This window comes from Sus scrofa, chromosome 6 (genome assembly GCF_000003025.6).
Source record: "Sus scrofa isolate TJ Tabasco breed Duroc chromosome 6, Sscrofa11.1, whole genome shotgun sequence".
NCBI lineage: Eukaryota > Metazoa > Chordata > Mammalia > Artiodactyla > Suidae > Sus > Sus scrofa.
The window spans coordinates 44007929-44031648 of NC_010448.4; the positions used below are offsets into that span (position 1 = coordinate 44007929).

Sequence of the window (23720 nt, forward strand, 5' to 3'; positions counted from 1 at the left end):
CAGCAGATTGCTAAATAATGTCGTATCTTGTGCTGGTATAGATATTACTTATGTGTGTTAATGCACATGTATCCACAGCTAGTCCTTCACTCTTCAGGGCTGAGAAAATCCTTGAAGGTATCTGATAATAATTACTTAAGAAATTAAAATGACATGATGTGGGAGTGCATACAATGCTTTTCTCTTGAGGACCGTATAACTGTAAGTGCATGTCGACGAATTGCAGACCCTTGTATGGCTTTATTTTGAGGTGTGAACTCTCTTTTTTCCATCTGTAGCATACGATGTTACAGCTGATCAAGGAGGCAGGCTGCTATAATGGAATCACACCCAGGGAGGACTTTCCGGTGACTGAAGTCCTGAACCAGGTGTGCCCGTCCACATGGCGGGGCGCCTGCAAGACGGCCGTGCAGCTGCTGTTTGGTCAAGCTGGCCTGGTGCGTGAACACGTGTGGTGGGTGGGAGAGAGAGGAGAGAGGAACGTGAGGATGTGGTGTGGGCACATATGTGAAAATGTTGGATAATTTTAAAAATACTTTAGTTGCTACAGAGTTTGGACCAGATAGAAAAGGTAAATAAAGGAAGCATTTAAAGTCTTTTTTTTCCCTTCAATAGATTAATAATATGTTTTTGCAGGAAACCCAGTTGCAAAATGATGTCTCAGGCTTTCCTGATTTTTTTTGGCCGCACTGGTGGCACATGGACGTTCCCAAGCCAGGGATCAAACCAGCGCCACTGCAGTGACAATGCCAGATCCTTAACCCACTGTGCCAAAAGGGAACTCAAAACTTTCCTAATTTTAAGGAAACCATTACAGAAATAATGATTTGATAGGGCCCCTTCACCTGGCCTGACTACTCTGGAGCTACAGTGAATGTCTTCACTGTCTGACACACCAAGCTTCGTCCTGTCTCAGGCTTTTGCCCATGATGCTCCTCTTACTGGAGAATACTCTCGTCCTTTGAGCTCCTCGTTTTCCCGATGTCAGGCCGTGGTATCACCAGATATCATGATATAAGTAATGCTCCCATCTAATCACTTTGTGGCCCAGCTCTCTGTATATCTCCTTTTATGCAATAAAATAACAATATCAACTCAGAAGTAGGTTTTTTTTTTTTTTTTTTTTTTTTGCCTTTTGTGAGAGGAATAACTTTTGCCAAAGTTGAGTGGGGTCAGGAAATCAACATCTAGCTTTTTGATCTGTGTAACCTTATGTACTTGATCCCACTTTTGAGATTAAATGACTGCTTTTTGAAAAGTTGTAGCATTTTTGAGATTATGGGAAGCTAATCAGAGATTAAGAAAACTGAAGAACTGCTTCTTTAATTCCTGCTTTATTCATAAAGGGAGCTTTTGGGAGGATGCTGTCCTTTTGTTTGGTATGAGGAAGGGCTCAGGTGATGCAGCTCAGGGTGGTGCTGCCTTCTAGAGGGCCAGGTGGGGGCCTGGCCACAGTGGTGACTTACCCTTGATCTGTCCCTTAGTATAGGAACCCCTAAGAAAAAGGGTAAACTGGAGACCCCCTCCTGAAATGTGGAGGCACCCACTGCCTTGAGGAGACTGATCCATCTTCCCGAAGACCATTTTAGCTGAAACCAGGAGAATCATGGCAAATATATTCTCCAGAAAGGAGTGGTAAAATGAAGCAGGAGGACCCAAAGGCCGTTTCGAGAAAACATCCGTTTTTTAAAACAGTCGCATGTTATTCAGAGAGCAGAAACCTCTTCCCAGTTCCCTACCCCTTGTTCCCGGGGCACCTTTGTGTGTGACTGACGGAGAACCTTTAGATGATTGTTCTGAGGGTGGGAGGAGAGAGGAAACACCTGCCTGTCCCAACAATGGCGATTACTTGGACAGGAAGTCTTTTCCAAAGGACATTTCGGACCAGCTGTGGGAACTCTCTTTACAGCCAGGGAAATCAGCTCCATTAGAGCCTGAATTTGCAGTCGTAATAAACAGCTCTGCACGGCTTTGTCTCTGATGAAATGTTGCAGATTTTGGTTTTTAAAGTTGTTTTTTTGTTTTTCTTTTTCAGCTGCACACGTGGCATATGGAAGTTCCTGGGCCAGGGATCGAATCTGAGCCACATCTGTGACCACGGCATGGCTGTAGCAACGCTGGATCCTCAACCCTCTGTGCTGGGCCAGGGATCAAACCAGCAATGCCACAGGGACCACATGGATCATTAACCCACTGTGCCACTGCAGGAACTCCTAAAGTGTTTTATGATTATTTTCTTAAAACTTTTTTTTAGTTATTTAGTGACTTCCCATTGTGGCTCAGCAGGTTACGAACCTGATTAGGATCCATAAGGATGTGGATTTAATCCCTGACGTTGCTCAGTGGGTTAAGGATCCAGCGTTGCTGTGAGCCGTGGAGTAGATTGGCAGCTGCAGCTCCAATTCATCCCCTAGCCTGAAAACTTCCATATGCCGCAGGTGCGGCCCTAAAATAGCAAAAAAAAAAAAAAAAATTTAGTTATTTAAAATATATTCATCGTTTTGTCAAACTTTTTATTTAAATTACAGATCTTTTTATATCATCTGTGTAGTATTAAAGACTCCCCTAGTTAAGAAATCATTGAGAAAAGGGTTGTTTCTTCATTTTTCCTGAAGTCGTTATCTTTTTATTGATGGTTGAGGATAAAATAATCTTTAGGAAAAGCTTCATCCACTTATGGCTTGTATCTCACTCAGTACAGATAGATTTTTCCAAAGTATTGGTTTGATTTTTTTTTCTTTCTTTTCTTTTTTTTTTTTTTTTTTTTTTGGCTGTGCCTGCAGCATATAGAAGTTCCCAGGCCAGGGATCAAACCAGAGACATAGCAGCCACATGAGCCACTGCACTGACAACACCAGATCCTTAACCTACTGCACCACCAGGAAACTCCAGCATTGGTTTGATTTTTTTTTTTTTTTTTTTTTGTCTTTCCTAGGGCCGCACCCACAGCATATGGAGGTTCCCAGGCTAAGAGTCTAATGGGAGCGGTAGCCACCGGACTGCACCACAGCCACAGCAACTTGAGTCCTAGCCGCGTCTGCGACCTACACCACAGCTCACGGCAACACTGGATCCTTAACCCACTGAGCTAGGCCAGGGATCGAACCCACAACCTCATGGTTCCTAGTCGGATTTGTTAACCACTGAGCCACTGACAGGAACTCCTGGTGATTTTTAATGATATTTTAACTTCTTTCAAGTGCATAAAGTTAAAAAAAAAATACTAAGGAGTTCCCTCGTGGCTCAGTGGGTTAAAGATCCGATGTTGCCACTACACAGCTTGGGTCACTGCTGTGGTGTGGCCCAGGAACTTCCACATGCTGCAGGCACAGCCAAAAAAAATATATAGAGATACTAAGATAAGGAGAACAAAGCAATTCCTGATGAACCTATTTCCAGTTTGGAAGAAGTACTGACAATGAGTGCCAAGTTCAGTACCTCCTGCACCTTGAATTTGGTTTCTGTGCATTGACGTATTACTGATTTCAGTTATCTTTCTTACTTGCTGTTGTCCCCATGGGGGTCCCGACCGGCCTCTGTATAACCACCTTGCTGGGGGACTAGTTCTTAACCAGAGTCACTCAGCATTGATAGGCTCGAGGATTGGATTTGTTCATGATCCATTTTCCTTCTCTGAAAGCCAATTGTTGTTTTTGTTTCTCTCTTAGGTGGTAGTTGACACGGCACAAATTGAAAATAAAGAAGCCTATGCCCCCCAGATCAGTTTAGAAGGCTCCAGAATCGTGGTTCAAGTCCCGTCCACATGGTAACGTGAAGTCTTATGTTAACACAAGCCTAAGCTCTGACTGAGGTTTGCACATCTTTGAAAGGATTGTATTGTTTTGGACTAGCGCCACACTAGTGCCATGGCAGGTCTTACTACCTCTGCAGTTTTATGGTCGGTGGTGGTATGTCAGTGCCATGTGTCATGATTGTCAGTACAGAGTAAGAGAAGCCAAGATGTCTGAAGAAATAGTCTTATTGACCAATAATGTATTTAAAATGTTATATACTCATGGGTCATATTATCTTTTTATGCTTTTTAGGGCTGCACCTGCAGCATATGGAAATTCCCGGGCTAGGGGTTGAATTGGAGCTTCAGCTGCTGTCCTACACCACAGCCTTAGCAACTCAGAATCTGAGCCACATCTTCGACCGACACTACAGCTCACGGCAAAGCCAGATCCTTAACTCACTGATCAGGGCCAGAGATCGAACCTGCATCCTCATGAGTACTAGTCAGGTTCGTAACCTGCTGAGCCACAGTGGGAACTCCCATATTATCTTCTTTTGTTACCAAGTCTACAGCTTTTGACAGGTTGTATCATTTTCTCTAAGTCCCCAGCATTTCTCTAAAGCTGAGCACAGAACATAGAATTCCTTCTTTCCTTTTGTCCAACAGCAACCCTGACCCGGAGCTCATATTACCACATAGCCAGTGTCATTTCGAATCTGGAGGCAGACTGAGCCATTTCTGTTTTTAATTATTTGATTATATTTATAAACTTAGTGTTTTTCTTATTTATTAAAAAAAAAAAGCTGCTCTTACAAATCAATAAGAAATGGGCAAGGTACATGACAGGAAAACCAGAAGAGACATGGTCAACAAAGAGATGAAGAACACGTGTGACCTCCCCTAATGAAAAAAGGCAGGCGAAGTAGGAGAACAACACAGGAGTTCCCATTTGGGCACAGCAGAACCAAATCCGACCAGTATCCATGAAGATATGGGTTCAATCCTTGGCCTCGCTCAGTGGGTCGGGAATCCAGCATTGCCGTGAACTGTGGTGTAGATCACAGACGTGGCTCAGATCCCGCGTCGCTGTAGCTGTGGCATAGGCCGGCAGCTATAGCTCCGAATTGACCCCTAGCCTGGGAACTTCCATGTGCCACAGGCGCAGCCCTAAAAAGAAAAAAAAAATGTCATTTTGCTCATCATGTTGTTAAATTGTTATAGAATAACAGTACTAGGTTTGGGCCAGACTGTACAAAAACAGGCACAGACGCTGTTGAATAAATCACACAGCCTTTCTGGAGGGCAGTTTCATTTGTCAGAAGCCTAAAATAAGGGCTCTGACCTCAGCAGTTCCACCCCTAGGGATTTATGCTTGTGATGTGCACACAGACTCAGCTGAAGGATCAGCAGCGCAGCTTTATGAGTAAACAGCAAAAATTAAGCATTTATTGGAAGACTTTCGTGGTTAAAATTATGAACAGAGTGAATATTTAACTATATAGAAAAGGTTTAAAGCATTGAGTAGGAAGAGATAGAGATAGTAACTAAAGTGGTAGCTAGGTAATACATTCCAATTTTGAGGGACTGGAGGGGTTTTTTGTTTTTTTGGTGGGGGGAGGTTGGCCGCACCTGAGGCACATGGCAGTTCTTGGGCCAGGGATCAAATCCATGCCAGAGCAGTGATCTGAGCCACCGCAGTGACAACACCAGGTCCTTAATCCACTGAACCACAAGGAAACTCCTCAAATTGTGTTTAAACCACTTCTTTTTGAAAGGTGATGGTCCAATGGAGAGTCTGCCAAAACTGTTAGAATTTGTTGATATATCAAGTAAAGGTCAGTAGTTCACGTCCCAAGATCTCCCTTCTATGAGTTTCCTCCACAAATTTTTTGGATTATTGGTGTGGTACAATGTTAATTTATATACATATCTTCATTCCTATCAAACAGTAGATTAAAAGCTTTCTTTTTTTGGTAAGACTTTTGTGTTACTGAATTCTGTTTTTATTTTTATTTTTTTATTTTTTTAGGGCCGCTCCTGAGATATATGGAGGTTCCCAGGCTAGGGGTCCAATCAGAGCTACAGCTGCCAGTCTATACACCACAGCCACAGCAACGTGGGATCCGAGCCGCATCTGTGACCTACACCACAGCTCACGGCAACACCGGATCCTTAACCCACTGATCCAGGCCAAGGATTGAACCCACATCCTCATGGATACTATCTGGGGTTGTTACCACTGAACCACAATGGGAACTCCGTGTTCCTCAGTTCTTCATTTGTTTTCTAATTCAGGTTCTTATTGAAAAGTATTCAACTTAACCAGGATTCTCATTTTAAAGATGATATTTTGAACTCTTGGATAACTGAGTGACTATAAACAGCTAGTTCTAAACGGTTAACACTGCAGACTTCCGAAACTCTCCCTATGTGATTGATTTCCTTTGTCATTTCTTGCACCTCCTTGAAAAGACTTCATAGACTGTGATTACTTGGAGTGGCTCCCTCTGCTGGCTACTTTTGATAAAAAATACAAAGTTTTCATGTTTTATGTTTCACATTACAAAATATGTGCTTATTGAGAAGAACTCAAAAAGAAATGATTGCTTTACTCCATTTTGGAAAAAATGAAATTATTAGCAAAGCTAGTCAAGAATTTATTATATGCTTTGCTTTTAATAAAATGAAGTGACTAGCTGCCAGATGTTTTTTGTTTTTTGGTTTCTTTTTTGGCCACACTCATGGCATGCAGAAGTTCCTGGACCAGGGATTGAACCTGCACCACAGCCACAGCTGTAACCAGAACCTGCGCCACAGCCACAGCTGTAACCAGAGCCACAGCAGTGATAATGCCAGATCCTTAACCCACTGAGCCATGAAGGAATTCCCAGATGTTTTATTTTTTTCCCCAAAGAGAGTAATACTTTATCTAGATTTTTTTTTTTTTTTTTTTTTACCTGTCGTATTTAAGCTGTTTACCCATTCTTTCTTTCAGCAAATATTTACTGAGTACCTACTATGTGGCAGGCACAGTTCTAGGCTCTGGGAATTTAACCATGAGTAGGACAGACAGGGTCCCTGTCCCTAACAGAGCTGGCTTCACAATGGCATGGGGGTCGGGGAGGGGACAGCTGATAAGCTATATGAGTTAAGTTCAAACACTGGCAAGCGGCTGAGGGGAGTGAGAGTAGAATGACATCATGTGATAGAGAATAACTGGGGTAGAGCTGGCAGGAGGAGGCTATTTTGGATGAGGAGGTCAGTCACGAAGGGTCTCTTTGACGATGTGACATTTGAGAGGAGCCAGCCATGCAGAGAGCAGGTGCTTTCCCCAAAGCATTCCAGGTAGAAGGAACAGCAAATGCAAAGGCCTGCGGAGTAAAGCCGCATGGCTGGAGATACACTAGGTGGTGGTGGAGACTGAAAGAGAAGCTGGGACTTGCAGTGTCCCTGAGGGACTTGGCTTTTATCTAAGAAAGGATAAAGGCTTTCAAACCAGTCCCGGCGATTTGTCAAAAGAAGGGATTTAGTCTCTTAAGGGGATTTTATTGATCAACTCTCAAGACTGATGAATAAAATAAAAATGCCGATTTGTTGATTTTTAGAAAGAAAAATGATTGCCAGGAATTATAGTACTCCTTTCTGCATGACCAGAAGATGCTCTCCTAGTGGGCAAACCTGTAACCAGCCAGATCACAAACAGAAGTTGAGTTGGGAACATATAGCAAGTGTGTCCAGGTGACCGTTGATTCCAGGTTGAGAGAATTGGGTGCATGAACCTCGGCCAGGTCCGCTGGCCAGGAGTCCCTCACAGGTGACCAGGGTCTGGTTGGGCACTGGCAGAGCTTACCTTGTTTGTTTGTTTGTTTTTAAATAAATTTCATTTGAGTATAGTTGACTTAGAAAATTGTGTTAGTTTCAGGTGTACAGCAAAGTAAATCATTCTTTTTCAGATTCTTTTCCCACATGGGTTATCATCCAGTATTGAGTAGATTACCCTGTGCTATATAGTAGGTTCTGGTTACCCATATGTTTTGTTTGTTTGTTTGTTTGGTTGGTTTTTATAAGCAAGCTTTTTTTTTTATTAGAGTAAGTTGACTTATAGTGTTGTGACAATTTCTGCTGTACAGCATAGTGACCCAGTCATACATATATATACATTGTTTTTCCCATCCTGTCTTCCATCATGTTCTGCCCCAAGAGATTGGCTATAGTTCCCTGTGTTATGCAGTAGGACCTCACTGCTTATCCATGCTAAGTGTAATAGTTTGCATCTACCAACCCCACACTCCCTGTCCTTCCCACTTCCTCCAGAGCTTGCCTTGTTGCTCACTTTTTCCAGTGTTTCTGAGGTTGGCCACCTCACATTCTCATGGCTCTCTTTCTTCACCAGCCAAAATCATGTTGCGAGGGCTTGCTGCCTCCTTAGGAAGGCTTTACAAGTATCAGTTTCACCATTTAACTCTCTGCCAGGTTCCCCCTCTCAGAAAAGGCCTCTTGGTGGAGGTGCCCTGGATGGGCAGTGGAGACCCGAATGGTAGGAAGCAGCTCAGTGGGGAGTAGTCTGGGCAAAGGTGACGAGAGCTAAGGTCCTGAGATGTGGGTGGGCCCAACATATTCAGCACGTGTGAGAAGGCCTCGAAGCTGGAATAAGGTGACGGCACAGAGAGGTGTGACCAGAGAACAGGAGGGCCAGGCCACAAAGAGCCTTTAAGGGCTGTGGTGAGGGGTTTTATTTCAGTCGCGACAGGATGCCACTTGAGGCATTTTATTTTTGTTTTCGGCCATGCCTGCAGCATATGGAAGTTCCCAGGCCAGGGATTGAACCCATACCCAAGCAGTGACAATGCCAGATCCTTAACCTGCTGAGCCACCAGGGAACTCTTTTTTTTGGCTTTTCTTTTTCTTTCTTTCTTTCTTTTCTTTTTTTTTTTTTTTTTTTTGCCACTGGAGAATTTTGGACAGGGGAGTGGTGTGTTCTGATTTGTGCTACAGAAGGCTCACTCTGCTGATATGTGGAGGATGGGCCTTGGAGGGATAGGAGTGAAAAAAGGGAGACTGAATGGAGCCAGTCCTGAGACCCATGTGCTGGTGGTGTTTTAGAGTAGAACAGTAATGAGAGAGGTAGTGGAGGTGCCTGGATTCAGATTGTTTTAGAGGAAGAGCTATCAGGATTTGCTGATAGATTGGATGTAGAAAGTTAGGGAGCTAGAGATGACTCGTGTTGTTTACTTGCAGAGGAGGGCATAGGAATTGGAGTGGGTTTTGCAGTAAGAGAGGGATCAAAAATTGTGCTGACCAGGCTCTCTCTCTCTCTCTCTCTCTTTTTTTTTTTTTTTTTTCTTTGCTTTTTAGGGCTGCACCCGAAGCATGTGGAAGTTCCCAGGCTAGGGGTTGATTTGGAGCTACAGCTGCCAGCCTACACCACATAGCAATGCCAGATCTGAGCCGTCTGCGACCTACACCGCAGCTCACGGCAATGCTGGATCCTTAACCCACTGAACAAGGCAAGGGATTGAACCCGCATCCTCACGGATCCTAGTCGGGTTCATTAGCCACTGAGCCACGAAGGGAACTCCTTGACCAGGCTGTCTTTGAGCTGCCTGGTAGGTGTGTAAGGACTGTCAAGCACGCAGTGGGATGAGGGTGGAAAAGTGGAGGAAGGTCTACACTGATGAAGACGTTTGAGAGTCTTCAGCGCAGGCAGGGTCTGTAAGCCCCGGGAAGTCCTCCAGGAAGAGAGGACGAAGCCTGGAATGCACCACCATGCAGAGGTAGGGGAAGGAGAAGCAGGAGGACACCAAGAAGGAGCTGCCAGCCAGGTAGGAAGAAAATTGAGCAGATTTGGAGTCACCAAGACTGCAGAAGGCTGTAATCGAGAAGGAAAGAGATATTGCTCAATACTGCTGAGAGACTGAGTAAAGTGGGGACGGGTAACTGACCCATGACTTTGGCATGGTCTAAGTTGTCTAATAAAAGCTATTTTAGTGGAGTTATGGGGATGAATGCTCAGTCAGAATGGGATGAGGGGAGAATAGGAGGTAAGGAAGAGGAGACTGTGTTTTTGTTAAAATGGGGAACAGAGGAGTTCCCTTGTGGCTCAGCATGTTAAGGATCCAGCACTGCCACTGCTGTGTGTCTGGTTACAGCTGTGGCTCAAGTTCAGTCTCCGGCCCAGGAACTTTTGCATGCCACAGCATGGCCAAAAAAAAAAAAAAAAAAAAGGTGGGGGAGGAGCTCCCCCTGTGGCTCAGTGGGCTAAGAATCCGACTGCAGCAGCTCAGGTCACCATGGAGGGCACAGGTTCAATCCCCAACCTGGTGCAGTGGATTAAAGGATCTGGCGTTGCCACATCTGCAGCACAGTTTGCAGCTGCTGGCTCAGATTCAATCTCTGGCTCAGGAATTTTGCTGTGTTGTAGGTGCAAACATAAAAAAAAAAAAAAAAAAAAAAAGAGCAGAGAAGTAGGGTAGTATCTGGAGTCGAATGTGGGGTTAGGAGGTCTTTGGTGAGACTGCTTTATTTGCCAGAGGGAATATCCCGGGGGGAATAGGATGATTACTTGAGTGAGATCCTTGGGAAAGCAAGAGGGTACGTGGCATGCAGTGCTCAGGTGGAGGGTCAGCCCATGGCAAGAGCAGGGTATGACTCTGGCTCTGACAGCAGGGCCAGGCAGGTTGTGTGCACAGACACTGGCCACCTGGGGGGGATTTGTGGTCAGGGTAGTTGAAACAGATCTCATCTGTGTCTGTGTTTTCTCAGTTAAGAGTTGAGAGAGGAAAGAAGGGGAGATGGTAGGCATAGCAGAGCTTTGCAGGGGCAGGGTGTGTGTGAAATAGTCATCCTGGAAAGGGAAGAATTTAATTTACAGAAAGACCATGTTTGTTACTTACCTGAAATTTGTAGTGAGTCCTGGTTGGCAGGCTGAGATTTTTTTTTTTTTTTTTTCCTTCCACTGACCTTTGGTTTCTCAGGTACCAGTATGAAATGCTGTAGAGGAAGGGAGGGGTGGGGCGTTAGGGGAAAAGTTTGCAAAGAAGGAGGTGCTATGCCAGGCCACGGAGTCTCAGCAGGGTAGAGGGGAATGTCAGGGTGGAAGCTGGTGTTGGGCCGTGAGAGGGCACTAGGGCCCCTGGAAGGCACCCTCTGCCCTGAACTTCTTTCCTCCCAAGCAGACTCCAGACAGTTAGAAATCCATGGAGACCCCAGATGCTATTGCTTCTTCTGGGTTTTGCAGAGCCACAATTACTGAATTTTTCTTTGGTGCCAAAGTACGTAAAAGTTGAGGCCTTCTTTGTAAGACCTGCTCGAAACCCCTTTGCAGAGAAGTGCAGCCCAGACTCACAAGGCCCGGTTCATGCCTAGGTGCCTGAAAGAAGACCCTGCTACTATGTCCCTGCTGCAGAGAAGCCTTGATCCCGAGAAGACCCTGGGCCTGGTGGACGTGCTCTACACAGCTGTGCTGGACCTCACCCGCTGGAGGGCAGGGAGGTTGGTGTCCCCGCCTGTCGCTTGAATTAGTTTATGTTCAGTTCCTCCCCTAGGGACAGTGTGACCAACACAGGGTCCTATGAGCTCGTGTCACTGATAGTACGTGAATATACAAGGTACGAAAGGGAGCTTTTTTGGCAGTCTTTCATTTTGGAATAATTTCACACTTAACAGAAAAATTACAGGAATGATACAAAGAATCGCTTTCTGCCCTTTATGCAGATCCCCCAGTTTGTTTTATCATTTCAGAGTTAAGTCTGTCAAGAGGATTTTAACCCAACTCACATTCTCCTTATGAAGTAAAAGAAGGAAAATGTTTTTAAAATGAACTTATACCTTGCATGAACTTTATTTATATCTGAAAATAGTTGACAGCTGTCAGATTACTTCTTTGTGAATTAACTTTCGAACTAGTAGGGACCATAACTATCTAGCCATGGGCCCTCCACAGATCCCTCATGAGCACACAGAGGCCCAGACATGCCCTTTCTATCTCTAGGGCCTTCTTTCAGTGCTGGAAAGAAGTATTCGGAAAACTTTGGAAGTAAAAACCACCTCTTTTTGACACTGTCTGTAAATTACTTCCAAGGATGACAGTGCTGCATAGTATCCCTGAGGCCTGGCCGCTCACCCCTCTCTGCTGTGTGGGTTTGTCCATTGACCCTCTGCTGTATCTGCCAGGCCCCCAGTCCCATCGTCCAGGTGCAGAGGTGGCCTACTGCCTCTCCCACTCTAGCCATGATCTACTCTCCTGTGCTACAGTCAGAAGGTTTTATTCAAACTCCTTAGGCCAGAATCCTAATGTAATTTAGGTGTTAGACATGGTAAAAATAAAATAATAATAAATGTAGATAGTAAGTGCTTAAATTATGTACTCTTTAAAACTCTTGGGTGTTTTTTATTTATCTATAAAAATAAATGAACCTGATACCAAACAGAGAGGTCTTTTTATTCTTAAAGTCTTTCTTAAATACCAAGGAGATCCATTTAGTTGTATAATTTGTATATTTGTCTTTTTTTTTCTTTAATGCATTTCTTTTTAAATAGGGAACAAGCTTTACCCTGCATACAAATCCAGCTTCAAAGGGAGATCTGTGATTTTGGAAATCAGACTGACTTGCCTTCTGGAAATGGAAACAAATCTTCAGGTGGCCTGCAGAAGACGTTCTCCAAACTGACATCCCGGTTCACCAAGAAAGCTTCATGTACCAGCTCTAGCAGCAGCACAAATTATTCCATTCCAAATACTCCTTCCAAAAATATCTTCATAGCTGGGTGTTCAGAAGAGAAGGCCAAAATGCCCAGTAATATTGATTCAAGGTTACAAAGCATCTTGAACATTGGTAATTTCCCTAGGACTGCAGACCCTTCACAGTCAGCTCATAATTCTGGTAATCAAATGGCCAATGGTTTTCTCATGGAGAGACGTGACAGCTTCCTGCAAGGGGATGATGGCAAGGACGAGAAGGGTATGAACTTACCAACCGATCAGGAAATGCAGGAAGTGATAGATTTTCTCTCGGGTTTTAACATGGGCCAGTCACATCAGGGCTCCCCATTGGTGACAAGACGTAACTCTGCTGCCACAGCCATGGTGACTGAGCAGAAGGCAGGAGCCATGCAGCCACAGCAGCCATCACTGCCGGTGCCCGCTCCATCACGGCCACCCCAGGCTGGGGCACACACACCTCTGACACCCCAGCCGGGCCTGGCACCTCAGCAGCAGTCCCCAAAGCAACAACAACCCCAGGTCCTGTACTATCAACACCTGCTCCAGCCCGTGGGACCGCAGCAGCCCCCACCCCAGTCTCGGGCCCCTGGAAAATGGGTGCACGGCTCAGCCCAGCAGCCAGCACAGCCTGTTGGAGCAGGTCTGTCTCCCCTTGGCCAGTGGCCTGGCATAACTGATCTCAGTTCCGACTTGTACAGTTTGGGTCTAGTGAGCAGCTATATGGATAATGTGATGTCAGAAGTTTTGGGGCAGAAGCCACAGGGACCTAGAAATAACACCTGGCCAAACCGTGACCAAAGCGACGGAGTCTTTGGGATGTTGGGAGAGATTCTGCCTTTTGATCCAGCAGGTATGTGAGCCCCACCTCCCTACCTTGGGGTTTTAATATAAATATTCGCACTGAGGACCTCATAGGGCCCTCTGCTGTAGCAGGGTAAGTCACTGGGAGGCCTTGACTTAATCCGCCTTTAGAGATCCTTTCTCACTCTCTGTTGGCAAGTATGGGGCAGCTCCACAGAGGAAGGAAACAGTAGTGAGAGTGAGTCTGAGAAGGTAAGTGGAACTAATTTTCTCACTCTACAGAGGATAGGATTGAGGCTGAGAGAAGCTGACTGGCTCAAAGTCCCATTGTTCAAGAGGGCTCCAATCTAGGCCCTCCCAGTGTTGGAAGCCCTTTGTACGCTGCTATTTTCCTGCTTACGTAACCTGTTCTATGATTCTTTTTTGCCTAAACTCTAGAACCTGTGAAAGTGGTAAGTCACCCTCCTGCCTTCAGGAATATACCTTCTCCTGGCCTACAGACTATGAAAATACACCAGAGTCATCTTAGGAAATTAGAAAAATGTAGAAACAAAACAAAAATAAACTAGGAGGGGCAATTAAGAACGAGTTGTTGTACACCTGAAACTAACATAATATTTTAAATCAACTACAGTTTTTTTAAATGATGAAATTAATTAAATGTAAAACTATAGTAGACATTACAATGTCTACTGTAAGTCTCAATAAAGAAGTCTGAAAGAAGGGTCTTTAGAAGACCAATAAAATAGAGAAACCAATGTATCGTGATCCTGATTAAAAGAGAGCAAAGAGAAACAAGATTAGGAAAGAGAAGACATAACTACAGGTATAGGAAAGATTAAATATTTTAAAGTTAGATAGTACCACATATTATGTGATGACAGCATATTTGAAGACTGAATGAAAAATGGATTCTTTGGTGTTCCTGGTGTGGCTCAGTGCGTTAAGAACCTGACATGGTATCTGTGAGGATGCCGGTTTGATCCCTGGCCCTGCTAAGTAGGTTAAGGATCCCACGTTGCTCTGGCTGTGGTGTAGGCTGGCAGCTATGGCTCTGATTCAACCCCTAGCCTGGGAACTGCTATATGCCACAGGTGCGACCCTAAAAAGAAAAAGGAAGAAAGAAAAAAAAAAAAAAACCTTTAAAAAAAGAGAGAAAATGTGGATTCTTTTCTAATAAAGCATACATTACCAAAATTGCATCAAGACTTGGAAAACCTGCCCAGATATATTCTAGGAGAAGAGATTGGAAAGGGAATTATGAAGACAATGTGATTTTACCATGAAAACTTTTTATGAGTGTTGATAGATGCGAGAAAACAGCAGTGTATAGAAGGAGTTGGATCTCGTTCATTACTTCAGTAGTGTAAGGTAGTTCGGCATAAGGAGCTCTGCTACTGTATAGTAATCTGTCATTTCACCAATAAGTGAGGACAAGTCCTACAGCAATAGATGTTATAAAGACAGTTGGTAAAAGACATCAGCAATTCTTAAGTAAACCCCTCAAAGTAAAACACTAGTAGAAAGAAATGTCTTTTTTTTTTTTTTTTTTTTTTTTTTTTTTTGTCTTTTTGTCTTTTCTGGGGCCGCACCCGCAGCACATGGAGGTTCCCAGGCTAGGGGTCTAATTGGAGCGGTAGCTGCCGGCCTACACCAGAGCCACAGCAACGCAGGATCCAAGCCTCATCTGCAACCTACACCACAGCTCACAGCAATGGCAACGCCAGATCCTTAACCCACTGAGCAAGGCCAGGGATCGAACCCGAAACCTCATGGTTCCTAGTCAGATTTGTTAACCACTGAGCCACAATGGGAACTCCAGAAAGAAATGTCTTGAATTTCAAAAAAAAAAAAAAAAATTCTTATCTACCAAAAGCCAATAGCAAAGTCATTCCAGTTAAAATCAAGACCCAGGCAGTGTGGCAGTTGCTACTACCAATAGCATGTAACATTGTCTTGAACATACCAGCAAGTGCAACAAGACAAAAACAAAGGAAAAAATAAAATAAGGAGTTCCCGTTATGGCGCAGTGGAAATGAATCCGACTAGGAACCCTGAGGTTGTAGGTTCAATCCCTGGCCTCGCTTAGTGAGTTAAGAATCTGGCATTATTGTGAGCTGCGGTGTGGGTAGCAGATGCAGCTCAGATCCCACGTTGCTGTGGCTGTGGTGTAGGCTGGCAACTGTACCTCCAATTTGACTCCTAGCCTGGGAACTTCCATATGCCTCAGGTGTGGCCCTAAAAAAGCAATAAAAAAAAAAATCTAGAATTAGTAAGGGAACCTCATAGGTGGTAGAAATGGATTACCTTTTTCCTTCTAATTTAGCAAATGATATACATAAGTGGGAAATATGTTTCATTCACAAGGGCTGTGAAATATTGGAAATAAATATAGCAAATATTTCTATAAATAACCACCAGAAGAGGAAATTCTCTACTAAATGAACAAGCATTAACTATTAAAGGAAAGAAGTGGTTTTGTATGTCTTCTCAGAATTCCTCATACATGCTCCCTTGTTCTTGCTCTCCTTGCGGGGCGTGGTGTGGGGACCCCTGGTGATGTGGGGAAGGCAAACAGTTTCACCCGGCGGTGGAAGAGCAAGCCCACCTGGCCGACACCAGCTGAGGTGGACGCGGCACATTTTCTCAATTGCTAGTAAACAGTCTCTACACTTTCCGACAGTCCTGAAATTAAATCCAGAGTATAAATGGTGTTTGGAAGAATTTTATCATCTTTGATCTCTATCAAGGCCCAAATAGCCTTTATGTAGGAGTTTATGTAGTGTTTCTTTCTGGATATTGCTTTCTGACCTTCGAGGCCTTAATGTAGCTTTCTGCAGATGTCACCCCAAGGGCATAAGGTGTACATAGCCCTTTTTGCAAATTAAGGTAGGGCATTTCAGACGGGTGAACTCCAGAAGGCACCCTCTCAGGCAGGGCCGGCCCGCAGAGGGCCCCCTCTGGACAGGCACACAGCCCGTGCTCTCCCCCATGTGGACGTCTTTGTGCAGTGCACAAACGGCTCAGTCTCACGCAGCGCAGCTCTCTGGAGGCAGTGCCCGGGAGAACAAGCCAAGAGTGGGATTGAGCCCTGTTATCTTCCCCAACGTAAAGCTGAAAAGCATAACTGCTGGGTCATATTCAGCTTGTGACCTGTAGATATTTTCTTTCCACTCTTTTTGTTCCACTCTTTCTCGAAATGCCTCCTGAGTTGTTTTTTTCTCCTACTTGTACTGCCCTGCCTGTCCTTACTTCGTTCTATCCAGCATGTGTCCATCCCCTTTGTAATGCATTTTGGGGCGGCGACGGAGCAGGGCGGTGGGGGGCATGACTGAGGCATGTAGAAGTTCCCAGGCCAGGGATCAAACCCACACCACACCAATGACAACACCAGATCCTTAACCTACTGAGCCACCCGGGAACTCCTCCTTAATGCATTCTTAAATTTCATCTTATTCATTACAGTCTTACTATCTTCAAATTGAATGAGCAAGTCTGCCATCGGTAACCAGGAAAATACTGGATCAGAACTGAGCCCCAGGGGGAAGAGCGTGTATTCTCTATATGGCTGACCTTGATGCTTTCATAACTTCCAGGTTATCACTTGGAAAATCATCTGGTTTTCTAAGTTATTAAGTATGTAGCACCAGACATTGGAAAATTTTAAAGTAACTGGTCTTTAAAATGCTGTGTTTTGGAGTTCCCACTGTGGCTCAGCAGGTTAAGAATATGACAAGTGGGGAGTTCCCTTCAGCAGTTAACAAACCCAGCTAGGATCCATGAGTATGCAGGTTCGCTCCCTGGCCTTGCTTATTGAGTTAAGGATCCTGCGTTGCTGTGAGCTGTGGTGTAGGTCGCAGACATGGCTCGGATCCCACATTGCTGTGGCTGTGGTGTAGGCTGGCAGCTATAGCTCCAATTCACCCCCCAGCCTGGGAACCTCCAAATGCCACGGGTATTGCCCTAAAAAGCAAAAAAAAAAAAAAAAAAAAGTGTGGCTGTGGCGTACAGAACCCTGTGCCGAAAGCCCCATCTCACCACATACAGCTGCTGAGTAAACCCCGTGGCCCACTCTGGGCCACAAGCTTGGCACACCCTTTCCTTCCTTCCTTTCTTTCTTTCTTTCTGGCCACACCTGAAGCATACAGAAGTTCCCAGGCCAGGGATCAAACCCACGCCACACAGTGACAATCTGTGGATCCTAACTGTTCGACCACCAGGGAACTCACCTCTTTTCATTGTGTGTGTCACCAGCACATCCTCAGAAAGTAGGGAAAGAAACAAGAAGCCAGTCTGGCTCTAAACCCTCCTTATACCTTTGTCTTAACACAGTGGGTTCAGACCCTGAATTTGCACGCTATGTGGCAGGAGTGAGCCAGGCAATGCAGCAGAAGCGACAAGTTCAACACGGTCGTCGCCCAGGCAACCCCCGGGGCCACTGGCCACCCATGGATGATACCCATCGGACCTGGCCTTTCCCAGAGTTCTTCGCAGAAGGGTGAGTGCTGAGTGTGGGAGGGAGGCTGAGTTTGGGACCCAGGTGTTCCCAAAGGGGCCTTTGTGCACTGTCATCAGGCAGTTCATTTCTAAGCCCCCATGTGAGAAGGGGGCACACGGTCAGATCTTCAGGGAGTCAGTTTTGTAACTGACTGTAGGGTGCCGAGTGGCATGTTGTGTCCTTGTGAACACAGCACTGGTATAAATTGAAGACTTCTGAGACAGACTGTTCTACCCTAGTAGACAGGATCTTATTTGAGGCTGTTTATAAAGTAATCACATGATGAACGCGGTCTTTATGTTGAAATGAGCATGGCTATGAAACCTGTATGACTTAGGAAATGTGATCATTTCGTATTGAAGCAAAGGTATATACTTCAGATCCCAGTGTACTGAGAGCGCTGTGCATTTTCATCATAACGGAAGCTGGGGAGTGCTTCTTTTATATCCCCTATTGCTCCCTAGCGAATAAACCCAGACAGCTCTAGAATGAATGTAGGGACTTCCTGCTGTGGCTCCATGGGTTGAGAATCTGACTGCAGCCGCATGGGTCGCTGCAGAGGTTCGGGTTCGATCTCCAGCCCAGGTGGTGGGTTGAAGGATCCAGCGTTGCCACAGCTGCAGCATAGGTCACAACGATTGCTCAGAATCAGTCCCTGGCCCGGGAACCATATACCATGGGTGCAGCCATTAAAAAATAAAGAAGTAAAGAAAAGAATTTCACATATAAACCACAGGCTTATGAGGAGTTTTTAGAGGAAAGAGAGGGACGGGAGACCACTGCTGGGTCATGAGACGAGTGCAGGGTAAAGACAGCTCTTTTAGCGTTAGCATGGGGGTGGGGGCTGGCCTTGGGCTGTCCAGCCAGTGTTCAGGCAGGGGGCCCGAGACCAGCGCCTCTCTTTGGCTTTCAGGGATGGCCTGCACAGCGGCTGGTCGGGTGCCCAGGGAGACTCCGCCAGCTCAAGTGACGAGACGTCCTCCGCCAACGGAGATAGCCTGTTCTCCATGTTTTCAGGGCCTGACCTCGTTGCTGCTGTGAAGCAGAGAAGGTATGAAGACATTTTTTAACCAAAGGACAGAGGGGCACATGAATGTGATCCATAGCTTATTCCCCTGAAAGCTCAGGAGCCCCGTCGCTCCCGGTCAAGCGTGTACGAGACAGGCAGCAGGCCTCTTCCACCACTGTCATCTAGTCTGCGTCTGTTGAGTAAATTAACAAAAGGCCAGAGCTGGTGGACTCAGAGAACAGCTGGAACAACCAGCTCCTCGCCTCATGCCCGCCACCCTCACCCTGGGGTTCCATGGCGACCGCCTTAGCTGCCTTCACGCAGCAGACCCAAGGCCTCCCCACCTAGAATCAGTGCCTGGAGACACTGAGGCAGGCGGCTAGCATGTCCCCTGGAGGGAAGCTAGGCAGGAACCCAGGCAGCCACTGCCCTGAGCTCTTGTTCTTTCAGGAAGCACAGCAGTGGAGAGCAGGAGACCAGCACGCTGCCCTCACCGCCCCTTCTGACCACAGTGGAGGATGTGAACCAGGTATTGCAGGCCCTGCTCTGACCTCGGGGGCTGGCTTTACGGACCATGAGCAAGGTTCCAAAGCTTAACTTTTAAGAGGGCCTGGGAGTTCCTATTGTGGCCCAGTGGTAATGAACCTGACTAGCATAAATGAGGACACAGGTTCAATCCCTGGCCTCGCTCAGTGGGTTAAGGATCTGGTGTTGCCGTGAGCTGTGGTGAAGGTCACAGACATGGCTCAGATCCCGCCTTGCTGTGGCTGTGGCCTAGGCCAGCAGCTGCAGCTCCAATGCAACCCCTAGCCTGGGAACCTCCATATGCTGAGAGTGTGGCCCTAAAAAGACGAAAAAAAAGAGGGCCTCAAAGCAATGAGGGGTTTTTTTGTAGTGAACAACTTTTTTCCTATGATTTTGTCTGAATGATTAGCCATCTCAGCTGACTCAAAGCCACATGTAGAGGAAGCTCAGGGGCTGTGCTGTCCAATAGGACAACCATTTGCCACTTGTAGCTACTTAACTTGAAATTAATTAAGTGGAAATAAAGTTTGAGGTCCTCAGTTGCACTAGCCACACACAGCGAGTGGCAGCTGCACTGGGCAGGGCAGCTAGAGAACATTTCCATCCCTGCAAATTCTATTGGCTGGAGCAGCTCCAAGACTGTGGAGAGGACTGGGGCTCTCACCCTGTTTCCTCAGTGGGAATAAGGACCAGAGACCCGAGGAGGTGGGAAAAGATGGTACATTGTCATAAATGCCACTAAGAACCCTCTTCTGTCTCTCAGGATAACAAAACCAAAACGTGGCCACCCAAAGCCCCCTGGCAACACCCTTCCCCGCTGCCAAGCACCCTGCCTGGCCCAAGCGCACCACTCTATGGGGTCGCCAGCCCTGGCAGCCAGTGGAACGACACCATGCAGATGCTGCAGTCCCCAGTGTGGGCCGCCACCAGCGACTGCAGCGCCGCCTCCTTCACCTACGTGCAGACCCCGCCGCAGCCCCCGCCCCCACCAGCACACAAGGCAGCACCCAAGGGCTTCAAGGCCTTCCCCGGGAAGGCTGAGCGCAGGCCGGCCTACTTGCCCCAGTACTAACCCAGGCTGGCCGGCCCACTTGCCCAGAGCTGTTGAGGCCAACGTCCCCACCTTAGGGCTGACTAGCTGGCACCAGCCCCCCAGAGGACCAGTGCACCCCTGTCCAAGGGATCCTTGGGATGGAGGTGCTTGGCAGCTCCAAGCCTTTAAGGCCTGGCCTCTCAAAACTGCAGAGGCATCAGATCCCTGGAGGGCCTGCTGAAGACAGCGTTTTCTGATCCTCCTCAGGAAGATGCTGGGGGATCTTCAAGCTTCATAAGCACCTCCAGTGATTCCGATGCAAGTGGGTCGCAGGCCACACTTTGAGAAACACAGCTCTCAAGTTTGTAGTCCCACTGTGTGTGGGAAAGGCATCAGGCCTGAAGGCTGAGAGCAAAACTGACCATTCTTCAGAAACCTTCCCCTGACCCCTCCTTAACATGTTGAGTGATGACCACACCAATCACTGTATCTTACAGATATTTTTCATATAGGTTTTTAGTTAAAACATCTCCTGCCTAAAATGCATTGAATATTTTAAGATAACAAATATAGCAGCTGGAGGTTTGTTCAACACTATTTTTATTTAAGCTTATACAAACTGAGCGAAGAATAGATTATTTGTGATCAGATGCAGTCACCTGGGTTTTCTGTGGGTGGACAGCCCCTCACCACCCCAGCAGCACCCAAGGGGTGCAGCCTTTACTGGATTTACAAAAGCAGGATGATAAAACTGATGTTGGAGCATAATCCTGATGGTGTGTGGAGATGAGCCAGCTGGCTGCTGTCCGTGTGCAGGATAAAGCTATACCTTCCACCCTCAGATCCTTCCGCCCATGGCCAGAGGCTTCGACAGTCTTGAAGCATGAGGGTGTGGTAAGGGGCTGCAAAGAGACACCTGCACTTGAAATTGCAGTAACTTTGTGAGCTGGCTCCAGACAAACCAATTAAGATGTAGATAGGGATTAATTTAAAAGTTTGTTCTTTAAAAACAAAAACGAGAAACCACCTCATTTTCAGTTTAACATGTGCTATTAAATAGATAACATCCTGTGGATTTAGGGATATTTTCCAGCCAGAATGGATCCAGAAGAATTGAATGGTGCTTAAATTGAGAAATAATAAATATATCTATATAGACTAGACATATCCCCACTGTATATTAATTGAGGTTACAGAAGTTCTTTATATAAAACTTATTTAAATTTTTCATATTTCATCTTTGAAAAAAGTCTAATTGAGAAAAATCCATAATATTTTCTGGTATGAAAGTTTGACAGTATTAATATTTTTTTTATATTTTCTTAAATCATTAAACCATTTTAATATATGTTAAGTACTAATAAATGGTTTATTCTTTCTAACTCCATGTAAGCTTTTCCAGCAAAGATTGTAATAACAGTTATGTTCTCATTTTTCTATGGATATAAGTAAATTTATATTTAAAATACCAAAAAGAATATATATATGTGTGTGTGTGTGTGTGTGTGTATATATATATACACACACACACATATATATGTATATGTATGTATGTATACACACTAATTCTAGAGGCCCCCTCGGGTGTCTGAGCCCAGCCATCAGAGTTTTTAGTACTGTGTTGCCAGGCTGTCGCCAGGCCTCGGGCGTTGTCTTTTGTGCTGTGTGGGGACGCCAGTGCTGCCTGTATTCATGATCCTCTCACCGTGGGTTCTGAACATTCACCTCACCATGTTTACAGAGAACTATTTTGTACATAGACTTCTTCAGGCACGTGCTTTGCACCAACCCTGCGTGGCTCTCGTCTGTGTTAGCTGTCACAGTGTGTGCACTAATCTCTGTTGACGTTGCCCGTGGCTGTTTTACTTGTAAGATGGTTTTTCTATTTCCTTCAGTAATGTGTCTACAGTACGCCGTATTTCGAGTTCTGTTATACTGAAGTACTCTTGTTTTAATAGTGCCTCCCTAAAGACCTCATCCCGGACAGAGGTCAGTCCTTGATGCTCCAGCGCAGGTGACATCGACATTGCTAGCCGTCACTTCCCAGTCTGTTTTTCTCGATAAGGAAAGACATTTTATAATGGCATTTCCATGGGCTGTGAGACCGTGTGCAGCTGTTTGTGTGGGCTCCTTGTAGGTGCTGTGTTCTCAGCACCGCCTTGCTCTGAACACTGGTAATTCCAGGTGCTGCGCTCGGCAGAGGGGTCTCGCCAAAGCGCATGTGTGTGCGTGTGTGAGTGTGTGTGTCCTTTGCGTAGCTGGGCGTGGCTGCCTTGCTCGGGCATCAGCAGGACATCGTGTGATTAGTTACAACGCTTCCAAACTGGAACGCTACATTTTGTATCTTACTTTTAAAGCTCCTATAAGTAAAATAACTATTGGCTTTATTAAAAATATACATTTAATACTTATTTGTATCTCTGTTTAAAATGAACAACAGTAGATGCCATATCAGAAGCCCTGTCTGATTCATTACTTTGAAGAGCTGCATCCAAGTTGGTTTTCAGGTCAGCCTGTTCTGAGTCTGAGCCCTTGCAAGGGTAGTGGCACTGGGGGTATTAGGATGAGCTGAGGTGGGTGGGCAGAAAGCAGGACAACTACCGTACCTCTCCTGTTGGCTTCCCTAAGGCCACAACGAGAGGAGGCCTCTGTGGACAGAGCTGATGTCATGGTGAAGGAGGCTGCCTGGAAGGAGGAAAGCTCTCTCCCTGGGTTGTGGTCTGCCAGTGTGCACAGCCCACCAAGCCCGGGTGCTTGTGCCCAGCCAGCCCTTCCCAGGAGCAGACCCAGGGATGTGGTTTCCCCCATCTCTGCCAGGGACCCAGTCTCAGGGACAAGAAGGACTAGTCTCACTAGGTGATGCCGTCCTACTATGGAGAAGGAAAGATTGTAACATAGGACCCACAAGGCGGGGTGGGTTGCAGGAGTTTTTCACCATATTTTCATTTACAGCAAGAAGCATTGGATTGAAACTTTTTTCATGAACTTAGGCAAATGGAGTAAGGAGGCATTAATATATAACCTACCAGTATAAGTACCACGCAGGCTTCTTTCTGCTGAGATGCCCAGAAGCCGACTATAAGGACTAAGTCCCAGAGCCTTCTTAGTACACCTCAGGACAAGGCTGCTTAGTAAAGCCGTGTTGCATGAGTATGCTAAGGAATACGCTGGAAGTTCATATTAAAATGCTCACAGAGGAGTTTCCAGGTGGCACAGTTGGTTAAGGATCCCGCAATGTCACTGCTGTGGCACTGGTTCAGTCCTTGTCCTGGAAACTTCCACATGCTGCAGGTGCGGCCAAAAAAAGATTTTTTAAATAAAAACTAACATTCTAGACAGAAAAATACATTTTATTCAAACTATTTAAAACTAGTACCTTAAAAAAAAAAAAAAAAG

General features: G+C 45.7%; 1 protein-coding gene across 5 annotated transcripts in view; it reads left to right on the forward strand.

The window, feature by feature from the left end:
* Positions 1-22735, forward strand: part of KIAA0355 (KIAA0355 ortholog) — a 96960-nt gene extending 74225 nt beyond the window's left edge. For all 5 annotated transcript variants that reach the window (XM_021094321.1, XM_021094322.1, XM_021094325.1 and 2 more), the window contains 8 exons: positions 279-437; positions 3669-3766; positions 11102-11227; positions 12275-13308; positions 17592-17757; positions 18671-18808; positions 19217-19295; positions 20055-22735. In XM_021094321.1, coding sequence (XP_020949980.1) covers positions 279-437; positions 3669-3766; positions 11102-11227; positions 12275-13308; positions 17592-17757; positions 18671-18808; positions 19217-19295; positions 20055-20363 — 2109 coding nt within the window. In that variant the 3' untranslated portion in view covers positions 20364-22735. The remainder of the gene's footprint in view (positions 1-278; positions 438-3668; positions 3767-11101; positions 11228-12274; positions 13309-17591; positions 17758-18670; positions 18809-19216; positions 19296-20054) is intronic.